The sequence below is a fragment of the Pelmatolapia mariae genome, linkage group LG8 (assembly GCF_036321145.2).
Source record: "Pelmatolapia mariae isolate MD_Pm_ZW linkage group LG8, Pm_UMD_F_2, whole genome shotgun sequence".
NCBI lineage: Eukaryota > Metazoa > Chordata > Actinopteri > Cichliformes > Cichlidae > Pelmatolapia > Pelmatolapia mariae.
Window position 1 is genome coordinate 5021160 of NC_086234.1, and position 27891 is coordinate 5049050.

Genomic DNA, 27891 nt, shown 5'->3' on the forward strand with positions numbered 1-27891 from the left:
TTTGCAAAGAAAAGCGTCTGGACTTCTTTAAGTTGCTTGAAGACGTCTTCAAGCAACTTAAAGAAGTCCAGACGCTTTTCTTTGCAAGCTCCTTTGAATGCGTTGATACAAAATTTCACAATTTCTGGTATTCATGTCATCAAACCAATATGTCTTCTGCATGGAAGCCTTTTCAGTTTCATCAGGATGGAAATGTTTATTCAATCAGAACAACTTTGTACTGATTTGCAGTGAAGCTTTCCTCTAAACGGACCTCGAGGATATTTACAGTTTAAAGCTCAATAAATGTGAGTCAGTGGATTCCTGTATATCTAAAGCTAACCACAACCCGTTATGTGTGCACACACTGCATCATTTCATATTAACTGTTTTATGGTTTTACTTTCAGTGTACATTCTAAGAAATACAATTTTAATAAAGTATTTCTGCGTATGATGAAATTAAAGATGTTAAACATATCAATGTTTCACCTTCATAGTTTGGTCCCATTAAAGAGAAATTATACAGCATTTTTTTTTTTTTGACAACGAGCTGAAATGAGAAACAACAAAAGAAAACAAAACTGAGCTTATCTGGGAAATATGAGAGAGCTACATGGGCAATATTGCCTTAAACAGTTGCACCAAGTGTTGAAATTCAGCTTAGAATAACATTTATATCTTTAAGCTACTTTGGTAGAAGAGGCTAGTCGCCGCACATGAAGCCCACCTGGTGTCTGATGTTTGTGGAAACCCTCATCTTGCTACGGAGGTATGGAGAGAAACCTGATTGTGTAACAAAACTTCCTGAGTAGAAACAATGCAAGGCTCCAGGACTGACGGCGCGCAGCGAGGAGCGACATCTGAGGCACTTTCAGAGACCGATTGTTACTCTGACACAATTAAACCAAACATTAAGGACTGTGGGTGTGCTCGTGTGTGATTCTTTGTTGGTGTTTGTGTTCACACAGGCATTGTTGGTTTTGTGCAACGCTTTGCAGGACAGAAGTCTGTCAGTCTTTGGTCACTGCTGAGGAGAGCAGCTTTGGCACTTTGTAGTAGTGAGTGTGGTGATATGCAGGGTGCAGCATCCAGGCTCTACACTCTGTTACTCTTTCACCTCCAGTTTTTCTCAAACACACCGTAGTTAAGTTACAGGATCGATAAGCTCTCTGGCTGGTGGTGGCCGGCTCCGCCGACCTCTGTCTTGTGGTCAGAGGTGGAAAAGCTCTGCATCGCCCCGCCTTTGGAGAGCACCATCAGGGTGTCCCCCGACATGCCCCCGAACTCAAAGGCAAAAGTCCCGTAGAAGAACATGATGATCGAGCAGTAGATCCACTCAAAGATGGCGGAGGCGTGCTGCAGGGCATAGCTCTCCTGGCAGAAAAAAACCCCACCTGGTGATCAGAGGGTTAAGGCGAGCAACGGCTGCACAGTGATTCAGTTTGACATTGTTTTTATTGCTCACGTACTGAGACGTACTGAACATTGGTCGCTACTTTGAATTCGATCCTGTACTGTTAATATTAAGATGGTACACCATCACATTGACCTGTGGTCAAACCTGATCCTCTAACACAAAGGCCCACCTTAAAAAAAGTGATGGTTTACCTTTACCATTAACAGCCAGTAAAAGGTTTCCTGTGTCTGAATGCAAGCCTCACATAGACTCCAATCAATACCATCCATACCATGATGATCTGCCTTTTAAAGGTGCATTGCAGATGTTTTATCCCTAAATGTTTCCTTACAGACTTGACAGCAATAAACTCATCAGCCACACAGTCTTCATGACCAAAAACTCCAAGTGAGCTTTTGGTTTCAGTTATGTTTGTAAGGCTGTGTGCTCTCCAGCAGGGGGCAATGCAACATACCATACATTATAAATGTGCTGGATTTTAAACACTATAAAGAGCGACAGTCACGTGTGCAGACAGCCAAGAAATTAGCTTTATACTAATGTGCTGATTTATTGCAAAAAGCTGAGTTTCTCTGGATTTATGCACAAACAAAGCCAGTTATTGTGAAGCAAAATGACCCTATGCTCCCTAATATATCCCTGCAACCCATTCATGCTATTTTAAAGGTTTGATTAGCTACAAATGCATCTTTTAGTAAATTTTGGGGAACAAACTGTGTTAAGTATAATAGATCATAAAGTAACTACTAAAGTGCTACCACACTTACAATTATGTCATTACCTATGTTAAAAAAGGTCTTAAGTTCTCTTCTTGATGCAAAAGTCATGTAATCAGTACTGTAACAAGTCACTTTCATTACTTTTAAGAAAAGTAACAAATAATGCGTAATAATACATGACCTTTTTTGGCTCATTTAACCATCGTGAAAGAGAAAGAAAAACTATAGTTATTAAATCTTATATTGACCCATCCATTCACCCTGAGCTCCTTGTTCCTGTCTCTGTGGGGCCATAAATCTACAACTTACTCTGCCATAGGTCCTACAGCCACTAGAACGTGCCATGTCTCGAAATAAATCTTTCTCATCCAGCTCTGACACAACCCTGCAGGGTATCTATGCCACTGAATGTGGTTGTAAACAAGCAAATAAATAAATGCAAGCAACGTATGTGTTAGGGAAGTGTTTCACTAAAAATGTACTGTAGTGCTGGAAGAAGCACAGATAAGCTTCAAGGATACTGAGCACCAGGGCGATGAGGGCCAGCAGGGCCATCCCCACACGTATGTGACCTATCCAGTATTCCTCCTGGGTCTTGGCCAGTCTGTAGGTCAGAGCCGACTGAAGGCACACAAACAGCATGCTGGAGGGGAAGGCGACCCCAGCTCCCACGTAGTGAAGGACTTTAGCAAAATCCACCTGAAAAAAACAAACAAACAAAACAGGCGGATAAACAAAAACTGTTACACTGAGGATCTGGAAGTAGATCTCAAACACGGCACGGATGAGAAAGACGACTATGTCGCTATGAGAACTATGAGAGCATGGCGCTAACACGTTAACGAGCTACCCGCACTAACGCGTTGACGCCGTCCAGCCCCACGCACGGGGCAATCCACGCTAACTCGCTAACGGTGATTTGCAGCGTTAATGCGGTTAGGGCGTTAACGTCATTTTAACGAGATTAACGCTGACAGCACTATTTTAAACGCAACTAAAATCCTCCTCTTTGTGTTTAGGACAAAATAGATTCATGTTATATCACCAACTGCCTTTCGTAATGCTCAACATTATCATATAGCAGCCACTGTTTGACTGATGTGAGCTCAGCACCAGGCTTTATTTGATTTTCTGCACTGAAAATCATGTTGAACACTGCCACCCTGTTGACTGGGTGAGGTTTAAATTTGTTGTGTAAACCAAAATATCTTAACGACTCTGAGAAATCTGTGTTACATTAACAAATGTAACATAATTACTTGGATGTATTTCTCTCAAATACGCCTTGAGACTTTAGTACAAATCTGGAAATGGAAGTTTAAATAAGTCCTTTACTCAGCAGAATATCATTTACACCTCATAGTCTTCTTGTGGGAATGTCAGGACAAAACAAAGCTGATAGAAATACAAACAGAGGTCATTGTGACCCAGCACTGTTACCAAATCATCTGTCACTGGAAGCTGTAATGATACTAATTTACAAAGGAAGCTGGATCATCACCATTATCATCTCTGGCGCTGGAGGAGGCGACACGGTGTCAGCTCGAACTCCACACATAACGAGCCGGAAGATTACCCGTCACAGCCATGAGCTCATCTAGTTTCAGCATCACAGACGGAGGAAGTTCATTTTTAATATTTTCTCCTGCAGTCTGTGAGAGCACGTTTTCAAATACAGCAGCTGATTTTATGACGACACATCTCCAGAGCCTGGACTTGTGGTTTATTATGGAGAAAAAGCAGCTGTTTAAGCCGTCTGACCACAGGGAAGAGACCCAGAGAACAAACAAATACTCATTCAGCTTGAGTTATAATTGTGCTTACACCAAGCATCTGAAAGTTTTTTGTTCATGAGCTACTTTTATGTGGGTCGTATCCTCTCATATTCATCTCAGCATTAATTATAAAACTGATTCAAAGAGAAGGGCGAGCAGGAAGATAGATAAATCTTCACATACGAACGGAGGAAGAGGAGTCAAATGCAGGACAGTTGACAGGTAAGCAGTTGAGGCTGTGTAAAATCCTAAAAACAAGCCATGTTCATACACCAAAGGGCAGTCAGGGAGGCCAAACAATCCAGGCAACAGGTCACACAAAAGGAAATAACTACAAACACAAGGAAAAATACCGAGAACACGAGGAATTGTTCGGCAGGAGGTTTATGTCCTGAGGACACTTATTGGAAACAGACAATTACCAAGAAGGGGTCACGAAGAAAGACAAGAAGTAAAACTGACAACAGCGTAAAGAGAACAGTCCAAAAAAGGACCGCCTACCTGCTTTTCCTAACCACTTTTCTCGACCTCGACGGAAAACATCACGAGGCGAAGGAAAGGAGTGACGGAGAAATGATGAGCACTGTGCACAGGGATTATTGTCTGCCGTACAGGAACTACAACACCCAGAAGATGGACTACAAAATGTGTTTAACACAGCTTTATCTTTATTTTGTGAATTATGGTGCGTTATTATTCCCACGTTTTTTTGCACTACTGTATCGGCCTGCAGGGTTCTCGGGTTTGCTCAGGTCACTTTGCTCAGGTCATCTGCTCAGCTTCATGCTGCAGAAGCAAGTCTCTGCAAACATTTCGATGGCGTTTCCTACGTCCATCTTTATTCAGTGTCTATGTGTGATTTGCATGTAAATAATAAAACAACCGGCTGTAATTAGAAGAGAAAAAAGGGCCATTTAAACCTTATTGTTGGTGCAAACTTCTTGGGTTTTTCTGGTGATTGTGACGACGACCGGAATAAAGGTCATAAATCTCTTCTGATTAATAATAAAGAGCCTTCAAAGCTAAAATAACTTCCTGGAGGTCTTGAAATGATCTTGAAAATGTATATATGAATTACTGTGTCAGGCACTGTGGAATAAGACCTGGGACATCGGATGATAAAGGTTTAAAAATGCAGACATACCACCGATGAATGAGACCACAATAAGCTCTTTGTGGAACGATGCATGATGCAAAACAATGCTGCAGAAATTTTCCTTTTCCACGCAGACTCTTGGCCGCATCATTCATGATTTCCTGAAACTCCAGTTCAGCATTCACCCTTCTTTCTCTGAGACATAAACAGACTGGATGAAGCTGTTTATCATTGTGTCAGAGCCATGCGTGCTTCTACAGTATATCAGCCCATATCACTCAAGACGTCTGCCATGTTTACACTGTGGGAAACACTGGGATTCATTATATAAGACCAAGCATAGATGGGGAGGGAGGAGGGCGCCACGGCCAATCGGCGAGCAGGGGAGGGTCGCCCTTAATCGATGGTGGGCGAATGGATGAAAAGAACTGAGGCTGCACTGTGCAGAGACTCTGAGATGTATTTGAGGGGGCCCACATGTGCAGAGACAGGGCAGGAGTAACCTGAGACCCCAGCCTCCCTGCGTTACTGTGACCTCTGGCAGCGTGCACACGTGCCTGAATATTATCACTTCTATGTCAAAACAGCTCAGACGGCCGCCACATGCACATGCACAGTAGAAGCTGAAGTACTCCGATCTTTTAATCAGCCCACAGTTTGTCTACTTTATTCTATTGGGACTTTATTTGCACAAATGTTGCTGGATCTGTACTTTAATTTAGTCTGGAGATCAGTGCAGACATTGTGTTTACGTACAACCAGTACAAGATGACACACACTCACATCGCCCTGTGAGTTCATTATGCTATCACCGTTGTGCAGCTACAGTTCCAGATCAGCTGATCATCAAACCACAGCTCATCCAACAGGTGAATCTTTGGCCTGCTATATTAGCCTGCCCACAGCTGCTGTGTCTGCAAGCCACTTTGCAACCCTCCTCCACCTGATCTGTTCATGATGTGTCCGACTGCTTCACATCCTTCCTGAACTAATGATATGCTCAATTTTGTGCATCATGTTAGCACGTTTCAACAAAGATGATGCAGTTTTGTTTCTGCTGCAAAGTGGCCACTTAAATATGTAAAACTGTTATATGGTGGTTGTAAAAACAGTCAGTTCAATCCCTGTTTGTTACTTTTCATTCAGTTGTTTGGCTGGGAAAATATTTTAAAAACAAAGGGGAGAATATGATGTTAAAATCAGGCTACATCAGTGCAGTTTACATGTAGTGCAGTGGAGCATTTAGCAGCTAATGGGCCTGATATATATATTTTTAAATCAGCAATCCTAACACAGCAAGAATCAGCTGGTTCTGAGGTCAAGGACAACAAACCTTCAAAGTACAAAATGGACCAGAGCACACTGATCACATTAGAGCCTTTACATTTGTAAACATGACTTTTTTCTCCTCTAAAGTATCTGAATCAGTGATTACAGGTTTAAATTAAAGTTAATGTAAGGCACCTGTGTTTGCCTGCAGTGACAAATCATAATATGTGATATGAAGATTAGGAAAGGCAAAGAATGCAGAAATTATAAGGAAAATCTTCATGTAATTTGTGTCTTTGAAGTGCTGTGAAGTAATATTAAACAATCTTTAATATACCATACACACCTCACATGTATTGCATATAAAATTGAGTGTATAGGGTACATGTAGAGCTGTAAAATAAACATATTGGATTAAAAAGTCCAACATGTCTCAGTGACATGTTCTGCAGTAAATCGCGAATGTTAAGTCCACGTAGCTGGAAATCAAGTGACACAGTTGACTGCATATATTTTCCTTTTGCCTCTTATACGTTTCTTTCCTCTGATCTGCAAACTAAAAACATTCATTATTATCGCGGTGACATTCAGACGCTGCACCGGTGCTGCATTCCTGACAAAACCAAATCAGCACAGGTTTAACAGAAGATTTCGTGCAGGTCACAACTTGAAGCACCAAGAAATACATGAGCTCCCGCTGTGAGCCGAATGTATGCGTGTATGTCCTGAGCATCAGCTGTAAAAACCTGCACGTTGGTGCATGTGTTGCAGCTTTTGTTTGCAATGAAACCATCTTCTATGAATCAGAAGAAAACGTGAGCCAAAGATTGAGCTTTTTTCTGAAAAATGAACGGGCGCTTTATCGTGAGAGCACGCCCTTACATTACACCACGCTCGAGTGTACCGAGGGCAGAAACACAGACCCACAACACGTAGCCAAAATGTTGTTTTTATGATCACAATACCACAGCGAGACAATTTCCAGACAAAACAAACAGAACATCAAAAGGAAATGTGCTTGGAAGCTCTACAAAGAGCTGCGAGTCTGCAGGAGCAAGGATCATCAGAGGCTCCGCAACGCAGCAGAAACCCCGTATACGCCAATCCAACATTCACAGCGGTGCGAAAGGACATAATCCAGATCGTAACTCGATTTTTCGAAGACTCGATTGAAATGGGAATGAGAGACAGAGTTGCAGTGCGTGCACGTAGCCACGTTTGCTGAACAATGGGCTGCACCGCAGGCTGAGGTGCACACTGGGTCATTGTGTAACTTCATGTCTTTGATGCTTGACGAGGCTGTGTGAAGCTGGAGAAAGGCTTGGTAACAGGTTTGTTAAAATAGTTATGAAAGTTAATGTTGCTGTAGGAAAGAGGTGTCAAACATAAGGCCCAGGGGCCAAAATCGGACCAGCAGACTCTCCAATGCACTGGACAGCATTCAAAAATGTGAAGGAATAGTAAAAGGACCGCAGCATGCCTCATTCACCTACTTATAACATACAAGAACTTTTTTCTACATCCAAGTCCTTTTAATCTAACATCCATACACAATTATTCGCTGATGAAACAGCAACTTCAGCTTCAGTCTCTTGTCCAAGATACTTGGATACCAGGGATCGAACCATCGGATGACCTGCTCTACGACCTCAGCCACAACCAGCCCAAAGGTGTCAATTTTGGACTTTTAACTGTATTTTCAAAAGTTTTATAGCTTTACATTTACTGATAAAGGCTGCACACATGAGTATCCATGCTACACAAAGGTGGGTAATAGATGTAAGATTATGGATTAATAGATTAAAGAAAAAATGAAATAATGGAAAAGTTCCTGGTTTCTTAACATCTACTAAGGATTTTCTATTTTTTTTTTCTTTACAATGGATACACAGCGATGTACACATGGATACATTTTTACTAATCTTAACTATGAAAACAAACCTTTTTAAGGACTTGTGAACCCAAAATGATTTATTTGAAGCCAGGAAATCTGCCCTGAGCTTTATATAGAAGCTGACATGACCGTTAAATATCAATTGCATCACAACGATGTGATTGTGTCAGCTGCACTGATAACTGTAAGAACAACGCGTGAATATCACACACACCACTGAGTTTTTAACACTCGCTCCTGTTTGCGCCCCTCGCTGCCTCCTCTCCCCTCGCTGCCTTCAATCCACATTGGAGCCCGTGGATGTATAAACACACCATAATCCCACCACCCAGGTGTTAGTCAGTCCTTGGGAATATGCATTGTAGCTTCTACATGTAGGTTTTCTCTATTTACATTTGAGCCTTTAGTTGATACATGGTAGATCTTACAGAGGAGAAACTGTTTAATAAAGTGATAATAAAGGTTAATAAAGTTAGCTAGTTTAGTTGATTGATTGATTGATTGATAATACTTTATTCATCCCGAGGGAAATTGGGTTAAGGCTGCCAGCCGTGCCAGCGTCTTAGTTCCATAAGAGCATTTCAGTTTCTCTCTGAATGATCTTCAGCTATTTCAACCAGCTAAACCTCTGATTTATAAACGGAGGCTGTATCAAAGGAAGCTATGCACACAGCCACGTCTGCAGGACAATAAGCTGCACCACAGGCTCAGGTGTGCACCTCATTATGTAACTTCATATCAGCGGTTCTGCTTCAGATACCCACGGATACTTAACACTAACACTAACACCACTGTGATGTCTGCACATCCAACAGGAAGTAAATTCTCAGTCACGTTTCAAAAGAGAAAAGTACTTCCTGTCCAGTACTTATAGCTTAAACCACAAGATTTTCACCCAGAAATTTAGGGTTAACTTTCATGTAAAACCATTATTTTTAACTTGTTTTTGTATAATTTTTTTTTTTACTTCTACATTTTGTTTGATTTATGGCCTGTATTTGTATAGCGCTTTACTAGTCCCTAAGGACCCCAAAGCGCTTTACACATCCAGTCATCCACCCATTCACACACACATTCACACACTGGTGATGACAAGCTACATTGTAGCCACAGCTGCCCTGGGGCGCACTGACAGAGGCGAGACACTGGCGCCAAAGTTCTTGGGGAAAAGATCGTCGCATTGGTTCACACAGACCTCCTTTTAATTTCTATTTAGGACGACTCTCACCGCAGGATGGTCACCGTGGCAAACTCAGAGTCTAACTCTAAACTCTGATTTGATTAAATATGAGATGAAACAAAATCTGTTCCAAAAGAGCTGATCAGAGGTGATTCAATCAAATCTGAGTTAATGAAAAAAAATGGAGCCGCGATACCATGGCGATGGACGAATAAAAAGCACAAAATCCATTTTAGTCTAGTGGAAATGTATCACTGTGGGTCACGATGTTTTATCTTATTACTTTAATCAGCATCATCCACTAATTAGATTTTAGATTAGATAACCATTTCAGAATTTTCAGGCATCTTTTGTACATTTCAACATGTTACTTAAATTAATTTAATGACTTCTGGCATCATTAAACATTTTTAAAAATTCACCTTAACTTGAAATCTTCATCTTCACTAAAATATTTGCCTCAGCAGCAGAAGGCAGTGTGACGTTTCTCCATCAGTGTGACTGACTGATCGGTCTCTGAAATGTCTGCAGCCTCATACACATTAGTTATATTTGAGCAGTGATTACTACAGTAGCATACAGTAAGCATTTCAGCACAGGGGAGCTGACTGACTAACTAACAGCTGTCTTACTGTCCCCACAGTGTCTACCAATCACTGTCTCTGTCCTTCTATTTGGCTACAGGATGATTATAAAAGCCCATCAGTTTAATACAATGAGCTTCTAACTGCTAACTCAGTGTTTGCACAGACACAATTAACGAGATATGAGCTTTGATTTCAACTTTATGAATGAAAAAATAAAAGAAGAGTCTCAGTCAACTTCTTCAGGTGCAACAAAAGGGGAGGAGTCAAAGAAAAAATGCATGCAGGTTAGGTCTTTTATCCTGGTAACTCTGTTTTTCTCACCTCAGGATAAAAAAATCTGTCCTGAAAAGAGCGTTTGATTCCAAACAAATACGGTCCCTCAAATCATAGTTTGGTTTACAGTGGACTTAAATCAACAAACTGGTGATCCTGAATGGTATCTCAAAGTCTGGATGCAGGTCAAAGTTGTTTCATTCAACAGACTGGTATGCAGGAGGCAGGGAATGTGCTTCCCTCTTCCCTCAGAGATTAGCTGCCCATTAGCTGAGTTTCTGTTCTGGCTGAGGGGAGGCAGGTCAGTCTGACTTTCTTCATGGTCATCTCTTATATTACCTCCATGCTGTTTGTTACATTCAGGCCTTCTGCTTTCAACTGACCCATAAATCATGAAGTCTTATCTCTGCTGTACGGCCTGAACACGGCATCAAGCCCGTTCTACCTCCTACTTCACTGCAGTTAATGTGGAAAAGCACAAAATTACCCCGGTGTTAATATATTTTCTAAAAACAGCACGTGTTATGCTGCAGAAAAAAAAAACTGTGCACCCAGATCAGTTTGTTTTTAGGCTACACATGGATTACAGGCTTCCACCTCAGTTTCAAAGAAAGCAGCTGCACAATAGCCGGAGGTGCCGTGAATCACACACAGTGAGATTTCTATCTCTGATTATGTAACTTACTTTTTGCAGCTTTTTTTGCAGGAGTTTTGCTTTTGTATCTTTCACGTATAAATATCACCCCTCAATTGATAGTGTTTATCGGTTGCATAAGAATGATTTGGGGCCTCTCAGGCCCACTATCACCAGTTTCTCTTCCCTGTAATGTCTGTAAAGTTGATCAGATGGAAAATTGACGGGATTCTGAATGAAACTGGAACAAAGTTCAACTAACTGTGAGGATAAACATTCAGTAATTTAGGAATAATTGCAGGATCCTACGCACTGAACAGAGTCTGCCTAAAACCACGTGGGACTCTTTTACAGGCATCTCTCCTAAAGAGAGGAGTTAAAGTTTGCACTGATAAAGTTTGCAGAAGAATAAAAAACTTCCACTATTATCACCCTTGATTTACATGAAGTGAATGATTACAGCGGCAGGGATGAGAGCTGTGGGCAAAGGTCAGCGTGAACACATATTTACTGTCACTGCTGCTCGTGTGAGTCTGTGAAAAACTGGGCTGACAAACATTATCCAGACTTTTTTGATCTCGTTGACTCTGACTGGATTAATTACCTGGAAGTTTCCCACCATGATGAGCCCCGCGGCGCAGAGCCACCCGGTGGAGAGGCCGGCGGTGTTGAGGATGCAGTTCTGGTGCTTCTCGATCACGTGAGCGTAGCGCAGCAGGCCGATCAGCATTACTGGAGGAGGCGATGAAAAAGAAAGGACCGTTTTTGTTGGTCAAAAAGTTATGTAACCACATTATTTTCTCTTCCAGGAACAAAGCCCACACTACAAACTCTACCTGAGGTGTTTATGATTGCTCCAGCGGGATGAGCTCCATCTCTAAAGAGCAGAAAAATAACCTCAGGGCAACAAACATGAAACTTACTCCTCTCTGAAACTGATTTGCTTAGGCTGCTTGGAGGCAGCACACAGAAGGCTCGCATCATTTGTACTAAAAGGGTGACGCTGCTGGTCCATTCAATTCACTACAGAGTCAGATTAACAGCACAGATAGTCTTACAATTCCCAGCATCACTGGATTATGGTTTATAACAAAGTACATGTCCTCAAGTACTGAAGTACTTGAGGTCACTATTTCAGGTCACTATTTCAGTATACTTGCTACTTATTTAAGTATTTCCATGTTATGCTACTTTCTGCCTCGATTCTACTACGTTATAGATGCAAATATTGCATTTTGTACTCCACACTGTTTATTTTAAAGCATTAATTCCCTCTTATTTTACTGACAGGCAGTGTACAGACAAAGGTTTTAGTCCACACCTCTTAATCTTTCAATTCAGGTGTTTTCAGTGTTAGTGTCACCGGTGTATAAACTGCCTTGACAAACATTTGTGATGTAAAGGGTTAATCTGAGGGTTAAAGGGTTATCCTCCATGTAAAGTTACAGAGCGGGGACACCGAGTGCTGAAGCATATAGAAAAATCCCAGTGCTCTGCTGAATCAGTAAATGCAGAGCTCCAAACCTCCTCTGGCATTAACATCAGCACAACAGCTGTGCACCAGGAGCTTCATGGCATGGCTTTCCAGGGCTAAGTAGCTGCTGCAGGTGTGATGTGCAGGGGACTCAGTACTAGTATCCTTACAGTATGAATATAGATAAAGCTACTATCTCCACCTGCAACATTGAACTGATCACCAGTTAATTTAACATGCATATCTTTGGGACAGTGGGAGGAAACTGGAGTACCCAGAGAAACGCCATGCAGGCACAGGAAGAACATGCAAACTACCAGGAAGGCAAATCAAATTTCAAAGTGTGTGCCAACTCAGGTCCCTGCTTTAGCCACACCATCATTTTTGCAACTATAAGACTTCCAATGCCCAAACTGCACAGAATAAACCTTTAGTCGTGCTCAAAGCTAAAGCTTGATGATTCTGCACATCCCTGTGTGAGCAGATTCCTGATGTCTGTTTATGAAACGTCTCCTTCAAAGCTTCGCAGCAGTTTCACACGGCTCTCCCACCCTCCTGTCTGATCATCATGCCGTTCACATCTGGCACTCATCTCCCTGCAAACTGCAGAGAGCGACTGTTTTGATGTTCCCGTGGGTTGTCCAGCAGCGAGCACAGTGGTCAGTTTGTGGCGATCGAGTGCACGCCACGATAAGACTCCGTGTTTTGGGTTCTGGGTTAGGCGTGCGTTTCTTGGGCGGCTGCACAGCAAGAGTTTGACATTGACCATTCTTCTAACCTCACACTACACCTTTGAATTAAACAAACTCCCCCACCAATATAAACTGAGCATTGTTTATGAGAGGGGAATAAAAAAAGAAGGAAAGCTTTTGATGTGGGAGAAATTTCCCGAGTGTGAGCTCGCTCACAAACCCTAATTTTTGCAGACTTCACCGAAATCATCCATAAAAATGGTAATTACAGGAAAGAACTTGTTGTTCTTGTATTCCTGCAAAGAGAACAACAGGTCCTTCCTTTAAGTATTTATCTATTACCCTTCAAGTCAAATTAAGATGTTGGCATTCCTTGACTTGGAAAGAGCACTGCTCAGCCCGGGGCCGGGACACCATGGACCAGGATCGCAAAGTTACACACCAGGGCACAAATGTTTGGTGCGCTTTTGCCAATTTAAGAGAGATTTTGAGAGCTACGTATCGGGCATCTGTGGTCTAATGAAATAGAAAATGACAAAAGCAAGAGAGTGAAAAACAAGGTGGTGAATCAGAGAAGTAAAGTTTTCTATTAAGCTCTAAAGCTTATTTTTCTAAAGTCTTTGTCGCTGTTGCAGACTATTTTCTCTGATTTTTGTGTCTTTTGCCACAATGAAAAAACACCAACATGAAGCCCTGAAAAACTTTTGTGCCCCATGGATGGAAAAACAGCGACTGTGTGTTAACAGCCAAGTTCTGAGATAAATCTGGTTCAGGAAAAAGGCTGAGCTGGAAGGGGTTAACAGGTTTTTAAACTTGCCCAAATTCCAGCATTTTCTCAGAAAAGCGGCACGAACCTGGTGTTCACAGGGGAGAGGTCACCTTAAATAAATGGCTCTGTATAGAGAGCAAATAGGCAGCTTCAGTCCAGGACACTCTGGTCAAAGGGTTGACAATATACTGCAAAATGTGTGTGAGTTGATGTTGGATCACAGGAAGCTCCCAACACCAGGAAACTGTGTCTGACTGAGGCTCCTACAGTCGCTCTCAAATCTGGAAAGAACTGCATTCCTTTGAGGCAAACTTCCATTTATGCATTTCCAAAAAGTTCATCAGGGTGAATTCCCTGAGTGTACATTATCAGAATCCTGACAAACATTTTTAAAGCAAATATAGAAAAAGAGCCAATATACCCTCTGCACACCGGGCAATGAACCCTGAGCAAACCACAGAAAATCAATGTTTTTGGCACACAGAGTAGCTGCCCGTATGGTCAGAGGGTGAACGCTTGTGGGTCATTTTATTCAGAAAAAAGCAGTATCGATGGCCTAGATTGAAGTTTTCTCTCAAATTGAGGGCTGAGGCCAGAGCTGGCTGTGGATTCTAGGGAACAGAAAGTTGGCCGGAGCATCTCCAGCTGAAAAAACAAGTCCTGTTCAACCAAGATGTTGGGTAAATATGTACAAGAGTAAAAAAAGAAAAAATACTATGAAAGTGTATCTGGCTGAATACTTGTAGACCAAAACCATCCTGGTTCTTACCCATAAAGGATCCGGTGCTGCATATGAGGCTGAAAAAGCAGCTTTCAGGTGGCAGAGTTCCACATTTACTACAATGGAAACACAGAGGAGAGGAGGGTGGTTAGTATGGGCTGTACTGTAAGAGTGCAAGCTCAAACTACGACCCCCTGTGCTTGCTGTCATATACCCCCTTCTCCATATTTTACTTTTTTTTACTGTGCACAACTGGAAAACCCATATTTGTGTGCTTAGCTGCTCTGTGATACTAAAAACCTGCCAGCATTTTTTCTATAAATATAGAGACTTTGTGGGAGGTCAGAAAGAAGGACACACATCTGTATCTCCAGCTCAAAAGCATCCAAAACATTTTCCCATCATAGATTCACAATAAGCCGATTAGATTTTAAACAGGGTAAATCTTGTCAGCAACACTTATTCAGCACCCTGGAAGTTTTTGTGGGGGGAAATAAGACTTGTGAAGCACTTAACAAAAGCCTTTCTTTCTGCAGAGGTGAGGAGGAGCCTCGCTCGGGCAAGTGCGGACTTATCTAAGATCACGATCTTCACTGCAGCTGCTCGCCAAATATCACTGCAGTTTATCTGAAACCGGATTAGTTAAAGAAGCGGACGACATCACTTTTTGGAGCTACATGTAAGACTTGCAAACCCTGAAGCAACAGTTTCAGCTGCTGTTTGTAACGCTGCGTGGAAACAAAAACTGATTTTCAGCCCCATGAACACCTGCAGATCTCGTGGATTCCTGACAGTTCACAAGGATTTACAGTTTGAAGCAGGCAGGTTTTTAAACTCTGAACTTTCGTAGCTTGTTAGTCCTTAATTCATGGATGTCAGATGCTTACATTGGGTCAATGAGCTTACACTGAGGGCTAGATGTGTGAGTTTACTGACATGCTTTAATTTAATCCCCAAAATAAAAAACTACCTTGGATTTATTGGTTCATGTCCTATAAAAGCCTTTTTGCCTGCACTTTAAAACAGTCATGCAGTAGCATTTCCTCTGCCTTATCTACCATGATGAAACAGCTCCGACACTTTCATATTTGGCTTGCATAAATATATTCTGTGAGTTCAACGACTTTCTGAAGACTTTGTTTGATGTCCGTGGCTCCACATTTCTGCTGGTGTGTTTTAAAAATGACAACACAAAGAGTCTGAGACTGTCTTCTTACTTTTGCAGCTTTTCTTGTTTTATTTCAATTAGTAGTTTTAGTAAAACAGTAAAAATTTTGTTTCTTTTTTTAGAAAAGGACCAAAAATCAAGCAAGTGCTTGCTCCAACTGAACAAAAGCAGCCATCCCCGAAAATATAAGAATAACTTTAACCACTGACCACAGCAGGGCGGTTTGCTGTGTCACATCATCTGACATCTGTGGTCAGATCATGTGTACAGCATAACTTTTTTGTGTTTCAGTGAAATTGTTATCACTGCAAAAGCAGAACTAGGACCCTCAGTCTGCTTCCTCATTGTGGTTTAATGAAGGATAGGGCAGGAATGACTGCAACGTGCAGCTGTTCTGTTCTTTGAAGTTCTCAAATGTTACAAGAAACCAGGAGTTTAGCAGGTAAGCACACAGCAGCAGCGGCTTAGCATGGAAATTAAAGTCCACCTGTAACACCCGCAGAGGTGGGCTCACTGACCTGATGAGTGGTATGTTGTCCAGGGTGCAACACAGTACAGGTCCCCTCTGTAATGGAAGCGGCTCCACACAGGACTCATTGTAAACCCTAGAAAAACACATTTATTTTAGTTATTCAACATTATTCAGTGTTCGGAACGATGGTTATCTCTCAGAGCGCCGAATTTCTTGCGGTTGCTCGAATTTCTTAAAGTAGGATGGGAGGCCTTCAACTATCAGCCCCATCTCCTTTGTTTAGGATTCTGCTTCAGACTTGGGACAGCATGGTCACTGGTGTTGGAGTTCGAATGCACCACCTAGCCGGAGCCTTTCTGCATGGATGTGTGAGTTCTCTACAGGTTCCAGCTTCCACCCACAGTCCAGAGACATGCAGTTAGTGCGGTTAGCTGAATGTGATTGGTCTCTGTGTGTTGGTTCAGCAATACAATGGCAACCTGTACACAGTGTCCCCCACCTATCCGAGATGGGCTTGATCAGGTGACCCCTGAGTATTGCTGTTATAGGCCCACACTGCTGGGGGATTTCCCATGATGCTACGCACTTCTTCTCCACTCTCATCTTTTTAGTCTCCATGTGTTTCCATTCCACTACTTTATGTCATTAAGTTATGTTTTTTGACTGATGTTTGCTGTTTGTGGCCTGAATCTGCAGGAGGTTTGTTCCTGTTAAAAGTGAGTTCTTCTTCTCCACTGTCGCCAAGTACTGCTTACATGGGATCATCGAAATGTAGGTTCTCTAACTCCCAGTAAAAAGGTTGAGTAAAAATGTGATCTTAGTGTTTCACACGAGATCAGTGTCAATTCAGGGAAACTGAAGTGACCAAAAGTGTTGAAAATTCTGTTAATGGTTGAGCATCAGCTGCGACACATTTGGCATGATAGCGCTCTCACTGTACGCAAATGTTGGTAGAAAATTAACCCAAAATGTTTTCAGGTGAAAGGCCTTTATGTAACACAGTTAATGCTCAGCTGCATACTTTGTTTTGATTTTGATTTCTATTCTCCATTCGTATCCAAGTGACTCACAAACCGATTTCTCATTTAACTCAAATGCAAAATAGCAAAATACATTCCTGCATTACAAATGTTAAAAACTCGGTTTGTAACATTTTATCTATAAATATATACCTGTATTTACTAAAATACCTATATATACATGTAGACAGGGCCTAAATCTACATATATTTGCAGATACAGCACTATGGAGATATGTGGTCCAAATATCCCAATGGCCATACGTTGAGAAGCAGGGTACACCCTAGACTGGTCAGGGTGTAACACTGAGAGACAGACAAACATTCACACCTATGTGCAATTTAAAATCACCAGTTAACCTAACCCCACTAACTCTATGTCTTTGGACTGTGGGAGGAAGCCAGAGTACCCGTGGAGAGCAAGCAAACCCCGAACACAGCTTGAGAGAAACAACGTTGGATTTTTATTAAAAGTCTGTTTTATGTGTTTTTATTTGTTAAGGACATGCTCCTGTTTACAAGTAAACACACAGAGTGAATCTTTAACCCTCATTATTTGATTTGGCTGATTTTGTTTTTTACAAACACTCAGACAACTTATCGACTTCTAATCTGATATGATGAAAATGTTATCCAACACTCGCTGCTTCACTCATTCAGCAAATAAGGAAAATCTTTTTTATCATCCCTGGAGTTTTAGTTTGTAAATATAAATCCATTCACTCCTTTTTTTTAAGGAAAAAAAAATCTGTCACTTTAATTAAATACTCCACTCTATTTATCTCTGAAGCTGCATTTCCACTCAGGGAACCCTGATATTTTCCACTGTGATCTATATTAAAGGCCACTGAAGATCACACAAATTAGTCTTTCAACCAATGGAGAAATCTCAACTTTGTGACTTCTGGTTTAAGTGGCGATGCTTTGCAAGACTCATTAGTTAACATGTTTTTGTACATAAGTCACAATGTTTTTAGCATCTTTAAGCTTTCTTCCTGTTGAAAGGAATTTTTTCTTTCCCACTGTGGCCAAGTACTTGTTATTGTAGGGTCTTTACCTTGCAAAATAAAGCACCTTGAAATGACTGTTATGATTTGTGATTTGATTTGGTGCTATATAAATGAAAGTGAACTGAATTGCCTGGTTTAACCGAGCAGAGCTGAACAGTTGAATGCAGTCTTGAGTCATTGTGCAACAATCCTGCTTAATGTCTGAAGCACTTTGTGCAGCGTAGACATCGCTGACTCTTTTTTTTTATCTAATCCACAGTCAAAAATCTATCTTTGTGAAAGTGACCTCTGGTCACTGCACTGGAAACAATTTGGAAAAAGTTTCCTCGTCTCTTTGGGAACGTTCCTGATGTGGAGATGCAGCTTGTGTCTCTTTGGTGCTTTGAAGCAACATTAAACTGCTGACCAATACTGTGGTCTTTAAAATGAACCCGATATGTGTGTTTATGTGTGTGTGAGTGCTGTACCAGTTGTTCACGGGGCAGACGTGCTGGTTGTAGAGGGCCATCGCGTATCTGTGAAGACAAAGAAGAAGAAAATCTTTGGTCAAAGACGGTTAAAGAGGCAGACATAAAATGATGAAGATTCAATCATGCTGTCAGGATACGGTCTGGAGATAACACTGGCTCTACTCTCAAAACATGTCCAAAGCTCTGCCTCACTCGCTGTACTGCAGCATTTGAAAGTATTGTCACATCCAACCACACTAACATCGGTCCAGGCTCTAATAATGTTTCCCACTAACAAAACACACATGAATCACCACACTGTTGTCTTCAGAGACGGAGACAGCTCATCTTCATCACACATGTGCGCCGAGCCAGACGGCTGCATATTAACATGTACTGTTACACCACAGGGATGTTTAAAAAATGTCAGTTACACAAAACAACCTGCACACACACACACGCAGAGCCTAACAGCCAAACAGAGCTCATTCATCAGACACATAAATGCACATTAGTACATTTTAGAAGCACATGTTCTCTTACTCCACCAATTTGGTGCAGACTCCCATCTCTCAAACCCAATGCTGGATTTCCATAAAATTCTGAACAGACAGTAATTTCCTCCAGAGGATAAATGCTTCTGGTTTCGGTGATCTCCAACTTTCCGTCTGGCTGTACCAGGAGATCTTACACACAAGGGTTTGGCAACTATCAAATAGAGATTTTGCACAAACTATCCAGATAGTTTTTGTTTTTTTAATGCAAAACCATCTGAGAAGTCCTTGAAAATAATTTGAAAGTGCTGTTTCTTTCCAAATATAACTGGCAGTTGACTATAACTCTAAAAGATGAAGCCAACACAGAAGTACCAAAAACTGCAGTTCCTCTAATGGCCACTTGAGGCTGACTCCCCTGTTAAAATGCTCAACTTCACAGCATTAAAAAGTATTAAAATCTTTGATTCCTTCTTCTATTTTTGGCCTCTTCTTTTTCAGCCACCTTCATAAAACAGCTGTACAGAGTTGACCATTTGAAGCCATAATTTCTACTTTAAGTCCTCTAATCTGAGTCGCTGAACTGGAGTCCTCTATCAAATTTGTGCTGTTGGTGCATTTTTCTAGGAATTAACTTCTACATAATATACTCTGCTATGTGCTGCAGACCTCCCAGGAAGTCTGCGCTCTAATTTTGGTGAGTGAAAGTCTATTATTTCACCACAATCTCTCAACCCTGATGACAATCCAGCTCCTTGTGAAGTAGACTGCAACAGAAATCCCTTCAGAGGTTTTACTCGTCGACTCTTTTCTACTTAGGTTTAAGATCAAAAGCCTGCAAAATGCATGACATTTCTACCATCTCTGGTGATACTTAAGCACAAACTCATGAATCTGCTAATGAAGTTGCATTATAACTGCCAGTGATCCACTTTTATCAAATCCCCCCCCCCCCCCCAAAAAAAAAAAACACAGATCTTTGCCTGTGTGTCTCACGTTACAACAAGTCTACGCATGTGTTATTGTAACCTGGCTAACCTGATTCAGAAGGTGTCCACTCTCCTCTGTAAAGGCATACATGGATTAAGTCACATGTGCTTCTTTCTCAAAGTGTGTGGCATAAAAACTCTACAAATACTCATTTTTACCACATTCAGACAAATTAAAACAGGTTGTTACCAAAACAAATCAACAGTGGACATATCTGTTGACATAAAATCTCCCATATTCCACACCATAATGTTGGTGGTGCACTATCACTCAGGTTGAAATATGTCAGAAATGGCCCATTAGCCCCTTTCAAAACAACCATAAGGACATATTGCACCACAGATCAGATACACAGGACCCAAAAAAACAAGATGCCAACAGACATGCGACCGCTGGAGCGTCTTTATTGATCGCTGATAACGAGGGAATTCTCGGGTCAGAAGAATCGATTTGCCCTTTACAAAACAAACAGCGATAGTACGGAGGAGAGTTGCAGTGGAGTGAGTGGCCTGACAGAGGCCGTCCACTCACATCCACTTCCCTCCCTCCCACGACTCATCTTTTTTAGTCCTGTTGCATGTACTTGAAAACTGCATGCCGTGTAAACTAAAGTGAAGATCACGGTGTGAATGAGCCGTTAAACTAGAGACTCAGATACACCGCCTCTCTCATCCCATCGAATACTTCAGTGTTCTCAAAGCTGTCAGCGCCGCCAAATCACACAGAAGGTGACCTTTGGATTCGGTGCTGTGATGCATCGAGTTCAGGCAATAACGTGATGGATTCTTACTGCCAACACATGAAATACGAACACTTGTAAAGCACTCTTTGTTTGACCGATGTGTTTCAGTCTTTGGCAGGGACCCTGGTGAATGGCTACCACGCGAAACATGCAAGTCTACCAGTAAAGTTTCTCTACATACAAGTGTTGCTGGAGCGTCAATCTTTTTGGTCTTCCCCATGCACCCTGGAAATAGGTAAAGTTTTACCAGCAATCAAACCAAATTGAAAACTGTGTTTTCTGTGTAAACCTAATCAAAGATTCTTTTCAGTGTCTAAACTGAACCAGGTTATTGTTGCGGCATCGGTCACTGCACGAAGTGTAACATCATCAAACCTCCTATAAGCACTGATCCTCGTGCTCTGGCACGCTTGACTCGCTGCAGTCTTCTCCTGAATGGGAAAAGAAAATCACAGCTGTGGCACTGAAATAGAAGTTGAAACAGGAAATGGCATACTTCCAGTAACTTTCTGTTGGCACTGCCAAAGCACCTTTCACAGGATTCATACTGCTGTGTTAAATCTACCCCGAAGATCCTTCATACCTGCAAATCCCTTTGAAACCTGAAAGCATAATCTACCCCATAACCTGATGTGCTCCTCCCCGTAACCACATGTCACATCAACACAGCCTGCAGCCACGTCCACACTAATAGGTTTTCATTTGAAAACGCATCTTTTTCTCTCCGTTTTGGCCTCCCGTCCACACTGAGACGGCATTTTTGGTCAAGGAAAACAGAGCTTTTTGAAACAGCTCTCCAAAGCAGATACATTTGAAAACGCCGTTTTCGTGTCACAGTGTGGACTGTGTAAACGGAGCCTTTTGGAAACGATGACGCAGTTTAGTTATGTGATGCAGTCATGTGACCAATTAAACTAAGATAGCAGAGGGCATTATACAGCAGCTGTTTTGTTTGCTCTTAATTTTGACAGCCCTATTAAAGATTAATATCAGTCTGTACATGCTCCAGATAGCTTTTCTTCAAATTCTTTAATTCTCACTCGCTTTTGCAACTTTGTACTTTTGTGTTACTCGCAGCAACAACTCCACCGCATTGTTAGTCCATTTAAAAAACTCGGTGCTTTTCCTCGACCTTTTGCCGCGACGTTTCAAAGAGCCGCAAAGTAAATAAACGGCAGACGGAAATGAGGCAGGTTGAAGCTTCTTGCGTTTCACGCATGCGCAGTACTGGAACGTAAGCGTTTTGGGCCGTTTCAATGTGGACGCACAACTCTGTGAAAATGACTGAAAATGATATTGTGGAGCGGAGCGTTTTTAGACAAAAATGCCGTTTTCAAATTTATCCGGATTAGTGTAGACGTAGCCTGCGACAATTGTGATCGGCCAGTTCAACAATCATAAGATAAGATAAGATAAGATGACCTTTATTAGTCCCACATGTGGGAAATTTGTTTTGTCACAGCAGGAAGTGGACAGTGCAAAAGTTATGAAGCAAAAATTAGAATACAATAAGAATAAATACTGTACACAACTGTACAGAATAGAATAAAATAAAATACTATATACAGTAGAATAAAATAGAATAAAATATACAATAGGATAAAAATAGAATACAAATGCTATATACAACTGAGTAAAAATACAACAATGAATACATCGCCTCTACATCAGGACTCACACGTGTCAGTAAATTCATGGAGGGAGATTACCAAAACTAGATATGAGGAAAAGTACAAAGAAGTAAAAAAAACTTGACGGACATTTTTGCCAAAAAAACAAAAAGTAAAACTGACCACAAACTGACCCATGAGGGAAAAAACTCACAAGATACTTAACACACAATGCATTAGTCCAAGCGTGAATGCTGGCAATGGCCACGTGCATGGATTCACTGCAGAAGTCAAAATATGAGTATAAACTGCCTGTTGCTCCACCACCACCCTGCCCACCTCCTAATAAACGTGCAGCATGCAACAGTCCATCTCTAGCTGATGTTTTGGGAGAGCAACGTGCTCAGTTGTGACCTATTACTGATTTTAATACAAAGAATGAGTGAAAGAAAAAACCAAAAATATATCATTTTGGAAAAAACAAAAAAAGAAAAGTCATTTCTCCCTTCAGATGTGACACATTTCAGCTTGATATAAATAATTTACTTAGCTTTGGTTAAAGTGTAAAACTTAAACTCCTCATGTTTTCCCGCAAAAAGCCTCACACAGCTGCCCAGAGCTGTGGAGTTTTTAGGTCATGACAAAAGCTGACAAAGCATTCAAAGGCAGAAACAGACAGGTGTCGACGTGCCTGAAAAAACAGCAGGCCTGACAGGAGGAGGGGGATTACAGATTCAAGCTTTAGAGGCCCGGCGTGAAGAACTCTCGCACTCATTTAACAAAGGCGTAAAAGACTCACAGAGGAGACAGTGAATCCTCTCACACTTTGAGAGGAAAAGACGGGAAATCAGCTGTTTCCCAGCATCCTAGTCTATAGAAAGTGCAAGAAGGCGTTATCCAGAGGTTATCCAGCCTGGAAGCACAGATGTTGGATAGCTTTTTTCCTCAAGAGATCATTATCAGGAGCAAGAACTCATCTGTGCCACTCTTGATAGACTTACACAATCCTACACTGACTTTTATACGTTAATTATTATTGACTGACCTTTTCATGCACAGAAATGAGCCTCCAACTAACCATTACATTTCATTAAAAGGTTACACCAAGAATCCAGTATTAGAAAAGTATTCTGGTCTCTTCAGGGACTCGTGTGTGATGATCAAAGGAAACAGTTCCTTTTTTTATGTTTTTATTTGCTTTTTTGCTGGGAGCTCTGTTACTTGATGAGGTTTTATCAGTTTTATCCTGGTTTAAGGATCAAAACAGGACATTGCATATCAAAATCCTGACTTTAAGTAATTTGATTACATGTACATTTTCCCTAAACAATTCTCAATAAAGTACAGTGAAAAAATGTTAAATTCAATGGACTCTGGTCAATGATGATTTAAGATAAATGCAAAATTGTGAGATTTGGTTTTAGTGGGGGACTTTTTGCAGTTTTGTTTAAAGAGAGATGAAATCTTAGATTTTATTTTTTTTAAAAAACGATTAACTTTCATCACCTTCGAGAAAGTTAAAATGTATATTTAGTGCTAAAAATATGGATAAAATTCTAGAATTTGACTCACACAACTGAAGCACAGACTTATTGGATGGTTTGTGACAAGTAACCGCACAAAAAACACAAAATTTATCAGATAATTATTAAAAATGCTCCAAAAGTGACAGCAGCACAAACACAGGCAAAAGGCGAAGCCTTGCAGGCGGCTAGTGGCTACATGTCGACATCCACCTATCGCCCAGCAGCCGTACCCTTAACAATGCCAAACTTTAAGCCTTAAAGCATTTAAATGGGTGAGCTATGAAGAAATATCCAAGCGTGTTACAAGTGTCATTAGCAGGACAGAACAAACAGTTTTTCAGAGCAGGCTGCAAACATGCTGGTCATTTTAACATGAGAGCCTATTGGGATAGGCTCATCTTTGATGGCTGCCTCTAGTGGCTATCAGAGGAACTGCAGTTAACCACAAACACAGATGTTCTTGGGTCTCTTTTCAGGAGTTCTTACATGCCTGCAGGAACAAGCATTAACTCCAGCCGAGGAGGATTTTTAAAACAACTCCTGAAATGAAGACTAAGCGTTTTTTCTGGCTTCCAAAAAAGGAAAACATTTCACATGCATGAACTTTGCACCGTCAGTCGAGATCGTGGTGACTGCAGCAGGGATAACAGATAACATGTGTGACCACACTCGTGTGCAGACAGCTTGACTCGTGAGTTGTCTTTTAGAGGAAGAAAGATCACCTTCATCACTACACACTTATTGATTCCAAGGCTTGTATTTAAAGAGGAAGCAGCTGAATGTATTTACCCTAACGAGTCCTAATCTTATCCAAAAGAAGTAAATGTTTACGGGAGTGTTTCGAGAGCTGAACTTTAAATACATATTTAAACTTTGAGTGTACAAACAGACACGTGAACCTCCTGCAGATGCTGCTGCACGGCTTGTTTACTCGGAGGTACTCACACCACCCATATTCCTGTGATGATGAAGACAGGCAGGCTGACGGGAAGGATCATCCAAGGCGACATGACGGGCGCCAGGCGATCTCCGCCGCAAACGACACCAACGGACACAGGCTTCGTTACAGACCTGATGGAGCGCAGACACAATCAGTCAGGGAAAACAAACGTACAAATATTACAATCACAAATCCTGAAATCAGGATTCCTGATTGGTAATTAGCTCTTTAATCCATCTATAAAACTCCCGCCTGTTCCAGCTCCTACACTGAACTTTCCTCTATACTTCCCTATACCGCACCACTTTATTGTCTTCCAATATTTTTGGTCCTTTTTTTCCACATTTACCGAAACCTGTACTGCTTTATATTCAGTTTCAATAAAATTAAACTTTTAGAGCTCTTTGCCATATTACGTGCATTTTTTTACATGATGATTTATTGTCTTTTATTTAGATTTTTACTCACTGGGTTCATTTCTTTCTTGGTTTGTGTGTAGTAGCATGCATTTTGTGTTGCCATACTGCACTTTTTACTAAAGCTGCTGCATTTATTGTTTGCTGTAAGATTGGAGTTTCGCAGTTTTTAGAGTATATCTTATGTTAAAAGTGAGGGTTTGCGGCTTTTCCCTACTTTATGTTTCATACGCTGAACGTCTTTTGCATTTTGGAGTGTCGGTTGAACAAAACAAGACATCTGTGAGAGATGTGCAGTCCCCTTGCAGTGATGTAAGGGGGAGAATATTACATCTTGAACAACGTGTTTTGTGTCTGTCGTGCAGGTCCGATGTAGCCTGCGGCCTGCAGCAGAGATGAGGAGCTGTCAAACTTGTACCTTCATCACTTTCTCCACAAGTACATCAGTGCTTTCCCACACAGAGCGAAACAAACAGTAATCTGTGAAAACGACGGGCCAATGCTCCTAGACCTGCAGTCCTGCTTCTGTCTGTATGGCTATTTTCCTAAATAAACATATAAAACTATAGAGCAGCTGTCAGTCCACACACCAAACTGAAACCTTTTTATACAGGACACTGATTTAAAACAAGATGAATGTTTTTTATGTACATCCCAAAAATCGCAGATTTCCCAGCATGTTTTGGCAGAGGTATCACAGTTTCTGTCCTTGGACATGTTATCGTCCTGTCACAGATTAAGCACAGTAAGTTCGAACTTTACAGAGTTCAGTGAATTACTGACAGTCATTCATAAAAAATATGCATATTTAGGGCTCAGCACATAACTTGAGTATTACTATTTTTGTGACTTGTTAAACAAACAATTCCTATAAAGTTGGGACACTGTTAAAAGAAAATCCCATAGAGCCATTTTTTATTCACAACAGAACAAAGAAAACACATAAAATTGTTGAAATGAAATTTACTTTTCATGAAAAATGTTAGCTTAATTTGAATTTGATGGCAGCAACATTTGGGACATCTACAGCGCATAATGTCACCGACAGATTCCAAGAATCTGGAGGAATCTCTGTGCGCAGGGGACAAGGCTAAAAATCAATAGTGGCTGGCCGTGATCTTCAGCTCTTAGGCGGCACTGCGTCATAACCAGACCTGATTCTGTCATGGAAATCACTGGATGGGTTCAGGAACACTTCCAGAAATCTCTGTCTGTGAACTCAGCTCACTGTGCCGTACACATACGCAGGTTAAAGCTCGATCGTGCGTAGAAGAGCAAACATGGTCGAGCAACACCACCAAAGCCAATTTAAAACAACCTGAGGAAATGTGTAAAGATGTCCCGTGATCACACAAATCGAAATCCTCCAGACCAAAGAGGAGAAGGACCCTCAGCTCTGAGTATATTCAGGTTTCAAACCAGAACGGGACAACATTCCTCTCCCACGAGCCCAGCAGCTGCTCCAGATGTTTATGAGCTGTTGTTAAAGGAAGAGAGGATGTTGCACAGTGATAAACATGTTGCTGGCATCACTGTCAGGTTCACCTTATTGTTTTATGAGATTTACAAATCATCGCTTCTGTTTTTAATTTCACACTTAACAGAGTCCAAAAAGTAAGTTTTACACTTTATCCTCAGTTATAACAGGTGTCGGCTTATTTCCACCTGTTTTAAGGGGGAAATACAGATTTTCACATGCAAAGTATGCAATTATCGTATTAAATCATACATTAAACATGAAATATTCTTTATTTTATCTGCCCGTAAACGTTCAGCTTTACCGTTTTTGAGCTCATTTATCTGACGTGATAAATGTAAAATTTCATGTATATAACTTGACTTGAAAACACAAGCTGAGTCAGATTTTGACATTTTGAAATTCATTTTTAGGTTTTTTCTTCTTTTTTATTTTACGGGTGTTTTGTTAAAAATCACACAGAAACTGCAACACGTGCGTTATTTTTTAACACAGCCTTTCTAAGACTGTAATAAGGAATGCTTCAAATAAGTAGCCTGCATGTTGTGTGTTATATTAAAGTAAAATGTCTGGGAAACATCATAAAATTATAAAATAGTTGAGGTTACAGGTAATCAATAAAAAGTGACTAACATTAAGTTTTAAGTTATTATAAAATCTTTAATTATTGCCACAATTTAGTCTGTAATTTCAGATTATTCGTGTTCCTGCTGTGCGTCTATTTGACCTCATTAACCCCTCTGAGCTTGAACAGCTGGCCTTCATGCTTTAGATGCATGACAACCTGAGATGCACAACTTCAGTCCTCGGATCCTACCTCTGCCGCTCCTCAGTCTCCTCGTCTCCTCCCAGCTCCTCCAGACTCGGGAAAAAGTTGCTGAAAAGTGAGGCCGAGCTGGTCTTTCTGATGTTTCATCGTCCAAACGTGGCTGCAGGTGTATCACTTCATCGGGATCGGGAGAGGAGACGGATGAGGTGGCGTCGGTACGATCCTGCTCCCGAGGCAGCCCGGTGAGCTGTGGTGGGAGGTGAAGAAAGCAGCTGGAGTCGGTGACTGGTAGCTCCTCCCACCCACGCGGGTGGAAGCGAAGGTTATTC

General features: G+C 41.2%; 1 protein-coding gene across 1 annotated transcript; it reads right to left on the minus strand.

The window, feature by feature from the left end:
* Positions 1–1130: 1130 nt before the first annotated feature.
* LOC134633351 (transmembrane protein 150A-like) lies at positions 1131–27687 on the minus strand. The gene is made up of 8 exons (XM_063482223.1): positions 27611–27687; positions 24906–25031; positions 18617–18664; positions 16168–16254; positions 14530–14597; positions 11430–11557; positions 2639–2816; positions 1131–1375 (listed from the first exon to the last, which is right to left on the minus strand). Exons 2-8 carry the CDS (start codon positions 24968–24970, stop codon positions 1131–1133), a joined length of 819 nt encoding a protein of 272 aa, XP_063338293.1. The 5' UTR covers positions 24971–25031; positions 27611–27687.
* Positions 27688–27891: the final 204 nt, after the last annotated feature.

Coding starts and splice junctions, on each gene's coding strand:
- LOC134633351 (XM_063482223.1), bottom strand. CDS start 24,970: ATGTCGCCTTGGATGATCCTTCCCGTCAGCCTGCCTGTCTTCATCATC. Junction 16,255..18,616: donor GTCTGCCCCGTGAACAACTG/GTACAGCACTCA, acceptor GTGTTTTTCTAG/GGTTTACAATGAGTCCTGTG. Junction 14,598..16,167: donor GACAACATACCACTCATCAG/GTCAGTGAGCCC, acceptor TTTCCATTGTAG/TAAATGTGGAACTCTGCCAC.